General features: G+C 44.3%; 1 protein-coding gene across 1 annotated transcript in view; it reads left to right on the top strand.

The window, feature by feature from the left end:
• The window catches only part of LOC144827510 (cadherin-10-like), a 727722-nt gene that overhangs the window by 506621 nt on the left and 208207 nt on the right, over nucleotides 1-12894 (top strand). The window contains exon 3 of the mRNA XM_078685792.1: nucleotides 12073-12367. Within this exon, the coding sequence (XP_078541918.1) occupies nucleotides 12073-12367 (295 nt within the window). The remainder of the gene's footprint in view (nucleotides 1-12072; nucleotides 12368-12894) is intronic.

Below are 12894 nucleotides of genomic sequence, written 5' to 3'. Positions count from 1 at the left end.
TTTTTATATAAAGCAGGAGCTAGAGCTACTGCCCACTTTCTAGCAAGTATGTATTTTTTATGAATTGGGATGTGATTTGAGAAGGCAGGCATAATTATTTCTTCGCCATGAGGGCACTCCCTGACAAACTCTGGTGGCCAGTCTTTTTCAGCTAGAAGGATGGCATAGCCCTTGGAGAGATTATCCCAAAATAGTTCCCTTATTTTTCTAGTCTTATCCCCCTCTATACGTAATGTTATTTCATATATTTTGTGAGGTTTGCTAATTCTGGTGTCTGCAGTTTCCACTTGAAGATATTCATTCGTGTCCACTGTCTCCAGATGATTCATAAGGACTTTGCGAGCTATGCTCACTTCTGCTGCGCTGTCTAGCATTGTCTGAGCCCATTCTCCGTTTTTCAGTTGTGTCCTCAGTATTCTCGGCATTGTTAACTACCTTGATACTGGCTACCTCCTTTTTTGGAAATTGTAATTTCTTTTTTAGCTGAGCAGGTTCCTTGTCTTTGGACTTGGCGTGCTCTTCTCTTTGTTCTGATCGTCCTCTTCTTTCCGATTTCTGCGAGGAAGTCTGAAAAGATTGAGAGGGACGTGTATCAATGTCTTGATATCTATCAGGCTTTTTCATATTATCCCTATTTCTAAGGTTATATCTTTTCCCAGAGGGGTCACTCTGGGGTGACCTGTGTCTTTGGTTCGGGATTTTTCTCTTCGCCTAGGAGACCTTCCTCTGGACTGGAATTTCTTTTCTTTAGGATTGGATTGTTTGTTTCCATCCCAGCTCTTTTTTTGTGATGTTGAATTATTATTAAAAAATATTTTTTCTGGACTTTCAATTAGTTGTGGTTTTACTGGTATTCCACCTAAACTATCTCTACCTAGTTCCTCATAGGATTTTTCTATGATTCTGGCAATTTCAGCTGGTTGGTCTGCTATATCTGTCTCCTTTAACCTCTGGCGGATCGCCACGTTTGCTGCTTCTCCCTTTATGTTGGCTAATAATATAGCCGAGACCTGCTTGAAGTCTTTTAGTAGTTTCATACCAAGAGTTAAAGCGGGTTCTGGACCGTATTCATCTTGAATTTGTTTTAGCACATCTGGTATTACCGAAATGGATGGAACACCGTGCGTTTTTGTGTAGATGGAAGCAAAGACTGTACCCCAAGTGTCACAGTCCTCAATGTGTGGTGCGATTCCCATTGGAAGACAGATAGTCAGAATCCTGTGTTTTTCTAACGGGGTGGTGTCTGGAAACACCGCCTCTATTTGGGTGATTTTCTGTGCTAGCCAGAATGGTATTTGTTCCCGTTTAGCCGGTACTTTACCTAGGCAGGATTGTATGTTCTGAGGTGTAATTTTATTTGTGTTCCCCTGGTGAGGGGTCAGCTTTGGAATTTTAATTGCTGGTTGAATTGTCGAAGTCCGCATCACATATTGGACTAATTGTCTATGTATTTTTATTAATTGTTTTAGCTGTGTTAACAGCTCTGCTGCAGACATCCCATTGATGTCTGGATGTGGTGTGTATCCGGCTAGGACCGGCACGTTGCTCCTGGTCTACCTAATGGACCGAGCCTGGTGATGTGATTATTGTGTTTTAGGGCGCCATTAAATAAGAGCAAATGCTCTTGAAATTTAAGTGGTACTTCCACCTCCTCGAAAGGAGTGTACTCTCCAGGAGGTTCCTCTATTTTGTAATAGTGGAAGTACTTTGTTACAGCATTTGCTGCTGGAAAATGTATCCATGAATAGTATACCTCTGTCTGCCGATATTCGTGTGCCTCAATTACGAATATGACTGTGCCACCTCTAGGTGTCAGTCCATTTTCTATAAGTTTTAAGGTTATAGATTTCCTTTTGATGACCGGGATGAGTATTATATCCGGGTCTGCGTCTTGCAGTGCAGCATCAGCTGCTGCGAGTTCAGTTGCTAATCTAACTGCCTCTCTTTCTCCTTCACTATCTGACATTGTACTGTCCAGAAGGTTATTTTGTTTGTTTGCAGATCAGGTTTCTTATGGAAACAAAGATTAGATGCACAATATTTTGGAACAGTTTATCCTTCAACGTTGACTAAACCAAGTACCATACATAGGAGTTTCCTCCTGCGAGGTTTGGCGGATATTACCTTTCACCCACTCCAGACGTCTTTGGAGTATTATGGGGAAAAGGGGTCTGAGTGAGAAAGCACGACTGAGTTACTCTAAATGTCTTACGTTAGTTTTATCGCCCTTCCAAACGCGTTGGGCGCCATGCAGTGTAGTTCCTATTATCCCAATAGGCTCTGCGCATTGGAATAATACCTTCAATAGTATAGGCCTAGACCAGACGTTAACTAGGTCTACTACTGTCGATATTAGACTTAAAGTTTTGGGTTTGCCAGCTAGCTCAGAGTTCACTAGAAACTTTCTCGAATAGGCAAGGAGGAGTTGAACCTCCCTGGATAGACAAGAAGGGATTTAGTTTCTGACAACCATAGAACATGACAACTTTGCTCTCCCCTAATCAAGAGTGTATCTCGAGAGTCGTGTGAACAAAAGGCAATTTATTTTACTCAGTCAGTACGTGCATTCTTAGTCTCATCAGATTGTAGAGAAAAGGAAGAGACGGGCGTGTTCAATAAAAAGATGTTATTTATTGATCAGTCTCTTTTCTCGTACAAGAGAAATGGATCGATATTATTGCAATACTTATAGTTAAGTAAAGTGCATACATTAAAAGCAGAAGTATAAAATAATACTGTAAAAACATTGATATGGTTTCTAAGCCATATGAAGGTTTAAAATGGATAAAATATATTACATACACATATACATTTGACTAATCGTACTCAACTGGTGTTTCTAACTACGCCTACCCCGTGTACCTGACCTAAGCCTAATACATGGGCGGAAATAGAAAGTTACAGTTTAAGTTAAGTTTGTTTTGCCAAGTGACTGACTAAAGAATTCTCTGCGAGGGGTTATTCAGTTCTGCACCTGGAAGTTAGGATGAATGAGGGATGGTATCTCTCATCTCTGGTCTCGATATTCCAGGCTGCCTGCGAGGGCTACCCGGAAGCGCCGGAGCTGGATTTCTCGGCAGGAGAAATAGGCAGCTGCTCGTTCTCAGCGCGTCAAGAAGGCGGGGCTGCGCCAGCGGGGTCTGCTCTGCTCTGGGCTTCGGCAAGTCTGGCTGCTCCGTCCTCGTCACCACCGCGTGTGTTTGCATAGGGCAATATCGGTAATATTTATACCTTTAAGGTGCCGAGATTGACGTAAGGATGGACATAGATACGTCAATAAGGATGTCATACGACCAGGTCGTTAGCACATTCTTTTGCTGAAGTTCTCGGTGAAATCAAAACAATGGCCGCAGGGTTTTTCCCAGGTTGTCATAGGTTTGATTTGTTATGAGAACTCCGTATGCCTTATCAGGGGCTGGAGGAATATCGCTTGTCTAATTAGATGGCAAGCGTTATGACCTAATCAGATAACACGTTCCTGTGCCGTAGTGTGGCTTTATCAGATAACGGTTCCTGCATCATGGGGGTTTTCTGCCTCATGGGATGACTGCTAGTTAACTTGTTAGTTTGTTAACCAGAATAGGGTCAGGAATAGGGGGATCGATACAGAACCTATAGGAACACATCACAAAATGTGGCACCAGGCAAATAATGTATTAGAGGCTTGCATGTCAATCACCATCAAAGTCATAAAGGTCCCACCACCATCCCCAGATCTTTACATGCTTCCGGGGGCACTCGCGGCTGAGTATATGGGCCCTCAAGCCTTAGGGCACTAGTCCATCAAGGAACAACACTCCTTAATAGTCGGTGGCATAGGGAATATCCTGAGGTGATCAAATGTCACGCTTAGCCACGACAGCGCCAATACCCACCAGCGCATGCTCGCCCCTGGGTCCCTGACATCCTCCAGAATACCCAACAAGGCCACACGATTGGAGCAGTCAACTGCTCACCCCAGAACCTCAGATAGAGTTATAAAGATGGAGGACCAGTAGTTAGCAAGGACTGAAGAGGACCACACCATATGGAAGTAGTTGTCATCTTCGGCCACACACCGAGGGTAGGCAGGCGTAGGAAGAGCACCCATACTCCAGAGCCGTCTAGGGGTACAATATGCAATGGGAAGGAACTTGAGTTAGATGAGGCATAAACGAGAAGTGATGACCAAATCACTCTGGACTATCCTTGTATCCTGCCATTCGCTATCATTGAGGTCACCAATCCAGCGATGCCACTTGGACCATATGGCCTAAAGGTTTCAGGGGAGTTCACATCAGGGGCCGGTATATCTGTGAAATTCCAGCCCAGTCCAGCGGTGCAGAGAGGATTTGGGCCTCCAGGGCAATGCGCTTAGGTCTCACAGCAGCGCGTGGCATTCTACCAGTGTGAGGTGCAGCTGCAGATAGCAGTGGAATTGGGTTTATGAAGATTGAATTCTTCCTGGAGAACCCAGAAGCACTTCATATGGCAGCCCCTTCAGATGTACCTAAGGCAAGAGATGCCTGTGAGGTCCCAGCGAGTGAACCCCTGCCATTGCATGATACATTGGTGGCCAAAATGGGAGATTTACAGGTGAAATGGAGAGACATTGGGATCTCCAAACACCCAGTCATTGACCATGAGGAACTGTACGGCCAATAATATAGCCGAACATTGGACATCCTCCATACTACCGTCATAGGACAACCAGACACAATCCAAGAGCGCTATTCGCAGAGTCTCTTTCACCCACAGAAAGAGGCATATCGTCCTGGATATACCACTTAACCAGGATTGAAGGATAAAGTGAGGGGATTTTTGCTGTGTGTAAAGTAACTGTCAGAGTGCAATCCTTTTGAAAAGTGCCACTCTTCCCGGGACATTAGGAGGCAGAACGGCCAATTTAGCCGAGCCGCAATGGGTCCAAAATAACAGTGGTGACAAGTTCAAGCTCCAAGTGAGCTAGTGCTCCAGAGCAATGGTCATCCCTAAATAAGGAAAGCGTAATCTACTAAGAGAAATGCATTCTTGCCAATCAACTACCTCCTGACCCCATTGAACAGGAACAAGGACGGATTTACCCCAATTGACCACCAGTCCTGAGGCATCACCATAAGAGAGAAGTATCTAGAGGAGCTGGGGTCCAGTAATGTGAGGCTGGCAGAGGAATAGCAGAACATCATCAACATACAATGCGATGCAGTCTTAGGGGCAGTCCAGCCACTGGAAGCTCTAGATTTGGCAATCACAGATAACCCAGGCCGCTACCGGCTCAATAGGCAGAGCAAACAATAACAGTGAGAGTAAGCAGCCCTGCTTGGTGCCCCTGCTGATCTCAAAGGTAGAGGATATAACACTGATTTGTGTCCCAGAAAAAGCATAGAGCACCTTAACTAAGGATTGTGAACGAGGTCTAAATCCCAGAAAGGAGAGAACCTGAACCAGAAACTCCCAATCCAAGGAATCTAATGCTTTCTCAAAATCTAGGGGCATGAGTGTGGATGGATCTGTGAAATGTCATTGGTTCGCCAAAGCGATGTATACCCAATGAATGAAATATCTAAGGCCTCCGGGAGGCATAAAGCCACACTGATATTGGTGGAATGGGGAGGGTAGCAATGGCAGGAGTCATTCGGCAAGAATTTTAGCAAAGAAATTAGTTTCTGCATTAATGAGATAGATGGGATAGTATGTCAAACATATGTCAGAGGGTTTACCCAGGTTCTGAAGGATAACAATTGTAGGGAGGTTGAACGTTCTTAGGGTTTAGAAACCGGTCCTTGGATGCTTGATTCCGGTCTGGGAAAGACATGGCTTGGTAGTTCGGACTGGACTGTTCCCATGAGGCACAGGGTCAGAGCTGATTTGCATATAGCCAGTGTCTAACCCAGGGTGGTGTGGAGTGCAAAAAAGAAAAAAAACGATGGATTTAGGCCCAGATCCTTGTACTGGGGTGAATGTATGACATTGTTCTACATTCTGTCCATCAACTGTGTTTTTTGCAACGTTCTTAGGGAAGTGGCACTTCTCCACAAACTCCAAGAATAAATTGAGAAGGTGGGGCAACAGAAGTGGAGCACATTTCTTATAATATTCACATGGGAAACCAGCCACTTGCCTGAGTGGAGGGCATTGAAAGCGTTGGCTATCTTCTACACAGTAACATCATGTTCAATGGCAGTCCAGTCTACTTTTGTCAGGGAGGACAGTGGCAGATCTGTTACCAGTGTACTATAGTCCACCTGGCTAGGATGGGAGTGATGGTTGTATAAGGTGCTCTTATAACTGGCAAACTGCAAGGCAATGTCCACTGACAAGATAAGCCGTGAACCTGAAGCAGTATGGACCATCGGGATCAGTCTAGATGTGGCATCATGGGCCGCCAGCAAACAGAGGAGCTTCCTGGACTTATCTCCCAATTTGTAAATCCATCTGTCAGAGGCCATCTAGCAATGTTAGGTCTCCTCCATACATAATTGACAGAGGATGGTTCTGCAGTTTTTCAACCTTCTCAAAGTGTGGGCTTTCCCAGAGCCCCAATAACGACCCTCTGGGAATAAGTGTAGCACTTCCAGCTTCTCCACCTGCTGAAGGTTAGTATAAGTCTAGTCCCAGAGAAATCCCATCCCTGCCCTCCATTGCAGCCTTACCAGCCATCCACACTGTGCAATTAGAAGTCAGAGAGTTCTTATTAAGATCAAAGTTGCAAAGTACACATGGGAGAGATGATCAGTACAGTGTTCATCAACCATGCACCAGGTATTAAGATGCCAGATAGGCCTAAGGTTTGCCACAGGATGGGCATATTGCATTACCACTATGGCCTAGTCAGAGATGCCCTGGGGCAGGATGTATGCAGACTCAATAGAAAGGAGCACTTTGGCTGGGTCGAAGTAATAACAGACTGAGAGTTCCGAGAAGATCAGTCTCCTGTAAAAAGAATGGTGTTGAACAAAGCAGAAGACCTCAGTGTGCTTAATACAGTTGGTGAGACTGATAACATTCCAAATCATTATCTTAAATGACACCATGGGTCTATGGAGGTCATGGGGAAGCTAACGTAAGGCGATTAGAAGGCCACAGTGAATCAAGGAGAGGTCGCAAAGGTGACCAATAGTACCAAGTCTGCATCACAATGGTGTGTACCGTGCCAGAATGAAAAGCTAAGAAGTACAAATAACACAGCCAAACCACTGAAACAAAGCCCCAGATCATCCCCCAACACTACCCATCCTATACTTCAACCCTGGATGCATCTTTTATCCACACTTCTACAAAAGAACAAACAGAATTAACAGGGTCACCGGAGCCTCCATGTATCAAACCAGAAAAAGGAGGATGTGCTTCTGGGTAAGCAAGTAAAAACATGAAACTGTTATGCAAAGAGGTAATAATCAAATATTGCAAGTTTAGAAGACTTTTTCCTCTAAGGCTCAATTACTGGAACTCTGTCTGAGCCGAGAAGACAGTGGGAGGGCTGGTCTGCCTTACTGTCCAAGTGCTCTCGATGGGTATTCTCTCCATCAGAGGTGCTCCAGCCACCCACCACTGTCCCCCTCCGCGGGCGCCAGTGCCTGTGCCCCCTGCATTGAGGTGGACCCTTGCCCTACCCTGGAGCGCAAGGCATGTGGAATCCCCAAAGGGGGGCATCATATGGGGCAGACGCACCTTGTACCAAACCACCCAGTCCAAGACTCCCCCTGGCATCTAACAAAACTAGGAGTGGGAGTTGTGAAAGACCTTCAGTGGCAGGAAAAAGAAGCATGTATGACAAATTCAGTGCTTGAAGTTTTAGCTTAACTGCCTCATTGGCCTTGTGCTTTTCCTGTACGATACAGGTGTAATCTAGAAAAATGAGTATGTAGGTAGCCTTGAAGTGTTTTGGTCCATGTGATTGCGCCCTTGGGACAATATAATCTCTTTCCTTATAATTAAGGATTCTGGCTATGAGGGGCCGAGAGGGGGCTCTAGTGGAGTTTGTTGCTCCAGGTATCTATGGGCCCGCTCAAAGACAAGGTATCTTACAGGAGCCAGGATTTTACCCAATCTTCAAAAAATCTTTCAGGGGAAGGACCCTCCACACCCTCTAGGAAGCAAACAAAATTGAGGTTGTTCCTGCATGCACAGTTTTCAGCATCCTCATGCATTTCTCCTAGAGTTTGGTGGATGCAGAAAGGCTGTGGACGGTGGAGCTGAGCTCCAGCACAGTATCCTCACTCTGGGCTGGTCAGCTCTCTAGAGCCAACCATCTTGTGCCCCGTGGTCTGGCTGGGCCCCTGCAGCATAAGGGGATCAGCCACCACAGAAAATAGCCAAAATGTACTAGTAGAGCTCCATGAAGTCCAGGGAGCCCTGTTCCATCATAGGTGAGGCAGCCAGCAGAAGGATGGGGGCCAATGCTGGGGATAGCGCGAGAGCTCCTCACAGAGTGTCCACCATCTTAGGTGGTCAAGCCACGTCCCCAAACTGGGTATTTTATGTGGTTGGTTACCTAATAAACAGTTAATTAAAAAAAGAAGAGCAAATCACAGTGAAATCTTTGTGAATTGGGCCCATAGTCTTTAAAGTAGACCATGCATACTTAACCGGTTTTGAACCATCAAGCAAACGTCACATCTTTATTAGAATGCAAGACATAGCATACAATCAGAAAATGAATGTGCTCCTAGAACATTGCCCTCCTCCATCTGCCAAAGTTCATTTCAATTGTTCACCTCTATTCACCCACGTTAAGGACAGAGGGAATATAGAATACTATATAAATATTGCTCAGCATTCGAAGTGGGTGGGGGAACAGAGGAATAACATTCCCAGGCTTTTTTAACTTGATCAAAATAGTTCCCATTCTTTTGATTGAAATTCCTGTTCCTGATATTTTCAGCTGTCACAGGTTGAAAGGGGAGAAGAAAGCTATTCTCCACTGTGAAGTGAGAGAAGGGAAAGGCAGCTAAAGGAGAAGCAGGACTTATTTCCTGGGCCCCAGCTCCATCGGCAAATCTGAAAGCTGCTTGGGAGCCAGTATCAGCTTTAATAGATTCTGGCATTTGTACTTTTAATGGAAACCTATAAATAACATGTGCACTAGGTAATATCAATGTATTAAGAAAAACATAACTTTTTGAAGCAATGTAACTATTTAAACTCAATTTTTTGCAACAGCTGGTTTATACTCTGTGCAATACACTTTGTAAACGAATGACTTATATGTTCATAGTGCTTTCACTCATAAGCTTGAATTTCTTAGCAATATAAAAACAGATCACTATATCCTCAGTGAACTGAACAGGAGTCAAATCAGTGACCGTCAGGCAACACCCACAGACATCTGAAGTGATTGTATTAAAACCAAATGAGTTTTCATACCGGAAAAATGCATTTACCACATATACATTTAAGTTGAATTTATTCTTCATTTAAGGTATGTGCATTATGTTTTATACGTGTAGGTAAAAGGCCAACAAAATAGTTTCAGAATATTTAGTTCCTTTTAGCCAGGTCTCTGATGCTGCTCTCGCTGTGCTCAGAATCAGTTTCCATACTTTTCTTTATGCACTTCGACTGCTGACATTGCTGTACAATTTGTTACTACATATATGGGCAGTCCATACATTCTCGATATTGGGGGGCCTTTCTCTCCAGCATCTCATCACTCTTCAGCTCAGGACTGGCAGCACATAGTTGCTATGTTGCATCATTTGCTTTGGCAAACCTTATAACACCCTAGGCCAAAATGTGTCTTTGTTATCCTGGAATATTGCGGGTCCGTCCAGGCAATTTGTTAAAATCTGTGTTTTGGATGTAATTTTTGATTGTGGTTAATTATCTCTAATTATGAATTAGTGACATTTCAAGGGACATGGTTCATTAATTCCCCTATAACCATGTATCCACCAGTGCCATGCACTTCTTAAATCTGCTTCACAAGCCACATACAGTTGTCCAAGTGGCAGCGTTGCTACATGCGATTGGTGAGAATGTGATTTCTGTCAACTTGTCAGATCTGCCAGTCTCACAGTTTATTTTGTGTTAATGTATGTTTCAGCAGTATGAATATTATGCCTATTAAATTGTGTTTTCTACCTCCTGTCATTCAGGTGCTCCTTCTATCAAATTAATTGAAGAATCTGGACACGGCTGTTTTTCTGATTTTATAAATTACTTCTTTTTTGGGACAGAGAACTTGAATACTGAAATATATGCATACAGTACTATTAACATGTTAGGGCCTCATCACGATGCAGTTTGGACCTCAACCAACGACTTGTTGGTTGTGTCCAAACCCCATCTACTGCCGCAGTCCAACCGACGCATTACACTGCGTGCAGTCGGAGGCAGCAGTCAGGGGGACTGACCAACGCTTTCCGACGGGCTCATGGAGCCCGTTGGTTGGTTGGAAATTCCTCCTAATCCCTTAAGGACGGCGTTTCCGTGACGGGATTATGATGTCAGTTTCCGACAACCTTTCCATATTGACCTTTCCGACATGGAAAGACTGTCAGAAAGCGACATTGGAGGCCCCTAGCAGGGCCCACTTCCTCCCTGGCAATCTGCCTCAGTGCTTGGGAGGCACCTCTGGTGCCCCCCTGAACATCCCTGCTCAGTTTGTGCGGAAATTATCACAAACTCCCAATTCTCAATGGGAGCTTGTGCGGCAGGCGGCAGGGCCAGACTGGCTACCGGGCAGTTTTGAATGCTGCTGAGCTGGGGGCTGATTTCGTTGATGGGGACCTGCGTGTACTAAACGAAATTCGTTTTGCTTTCATTATTTCTAAGCACACGCAGGTCTCCATGAACGAAATCAGCCCCCACTGCGGTAAAATGAGTCAGCAGCTCGGCAGCATTCCAAACTGCCCGGTAGTCAGTCCGGCCCTGGCAGGCGGTTTCTGTCCTCTGCACATGCTCCCCTTCAAAACGGTGTCGGTCGAAGACAACTCCAACCAACATCATAATCAGGCCCTTAGTCTCCTGTACGGATAGTGGTTGACCTATTCCTTACCTTGGTCCTCACTCAAAGGTATACTTCAAATTAAAAAATCATGTGAGATGCCGACCTGAGACTGGTACGAGGAGAAAATGTCTCCCGGCAAACATTTTCTGCTTGAACTAGTCTCCTGTGACAAACGTTATGTAAAATTTCTTATCCCTGGAATGTCATGAAATTATTGAAAGTTTACATATTGCAAAATTCATTTTCTGAAATGTTCAGGTCTGTAAATAATATTACACAGGGCCCCTGCCTCAACTTTAGTATTGTGGCTAGTGAGGCATTATCATTTACAATTAAACAATTTAGGAGTTGTGGTGAGTGAGAACGTTTAATCAAAAGAATTGGACACAAAGAAAATAGCTGCTATTCCTACCATCTCACCTAGGAGAGAGACTCCTCAGATCTTATGCATATTACTGAACTGGTGAGACAGGAAAATCGGTTCTGAGTTAAAGGAACTAATCCAGTTAGATAAAGGAAGGTTGAGACCCCGATGGAGGGACGCTGTAGACAACACAGCCATTGTGACCCTTATTGGAGACCCCCCCTAAGGGAAACTGTAACACAATATTAGTAAGAACAATAATAGGCAGATAGCCATCCATCACTAATATACAATGCCAACGAGAAGTGCCAGAAGGCTTTTTCTTCCACAAGGTACTTTTTGTCACAACATGCAGCCCAGAAAATTGTTTCCCAGATTGGCTCACCTCTGTTTTCGTCCTTGTATTACTGCCCTAATGATTCTTTCACAGGAAGTGCAACGACATTGGCTTCAGGCCAAGTAAGTCTTTTGGTTGTTTTTATTATTTATTTATTTATTTATGAGTATTATTTTATGGCGCAAACTTGACCCGAGGGCATCAGAGAGCTTTACAGTTTAACATGTATAAGGAATACAAAATATTTGTTAGCTTAATGAGGTCTGGTTGCGAGAATACAGCTGGTCGCAAGAATACAGAAAACGTCCCAGAGTAGGTCGCCAGGCTGTAATAAAGCATTACATGCTGTTTTTTCAGACTGATATGTATTTGTTAATGCAGTGTGTGAACAATCATTCTGCATGCAGTGACACCTGCTTATTTCTCCTTTGGACACTGCAGCTCCACTCCGACCAGGACAAGGGGGACGACTCGCTCAAGTACATCCTCTCAGGAGACGGGGCTGGAACTCTTTTCGTGATTGACGAGAACACAGGTGATATCCATGCGACCCGGAGAATCGACAGAGAAGAGAAGGCTTCCTACACCTTGCGCGCCCAGGCGGTGAACAGGAAAACGGGCAAACCGGTGGAGCCGGAGTCGGAGTTTGTCATTAAAATCCATGACATCAATGACAACGAGCCGACATTTTCAGATGAAGTCTACTCAGCTTATGTTCCTGAAATGTCTGACATTGGTAAGTGTCTCTTCCCTTGCTAAGGTGTGTTCTAAAGTTTACTTGTAAAGCCATTAAACACCTAGCCGGTCAGTTTACATATTTCCCATTGTTTGTTTTCAAATAGGCAGGCTTTTGAAGGGTGAATAGTTTTTAATCTCTTCCACAAGAGGTCGAATTCCATAAAAGGAGTTCCTATTTAGTACCATATTAAAGGTGACCTTTAGAAAAACACAGCAGTAATGAAAACGGTCGTAATGCTAAGGCTGGCAGCCATTACCGCTGTGTTTAGAGCATGGCACTTAACTTTTGTGGAATATAAAGTTACAGCTGGCCATCTCCATATCCTCATTCTGCATGCCGTTGGGTGCAATAAAGTTATGCAGAGATTACCTGAAGTTGTGCCGTATTTTCACCCTGCCTTCCAGTAATTTCCCCAATTGTTGGAATGTTGCAGAGCAGAAAAATTACCAGAAACAGGGTTAAGAGACATTTTTTCCACCTTTACCTTATTATCGGTAGATTGGAAAAGACCCCCCATATATTAC

Source organism: Lissotriton helveticus, chromosome 4_1 (genome assembly GCF_964261635.1).
Source record: "Lissotriton helveticus chromosome 4_1, aLisHel1.1, whole genome shotgun sequence".
Lineage (NCBI taxonomy): Eukaryota > Metazoa > Chordata > Amphibia > Caudata > Salamandridae > Lissotriton > Lissotriton helveticus.
Note: the sequence above shows the minus strand (reverse complement) of the source record. Positions and strands in the feature narration are given on the sequence as shown.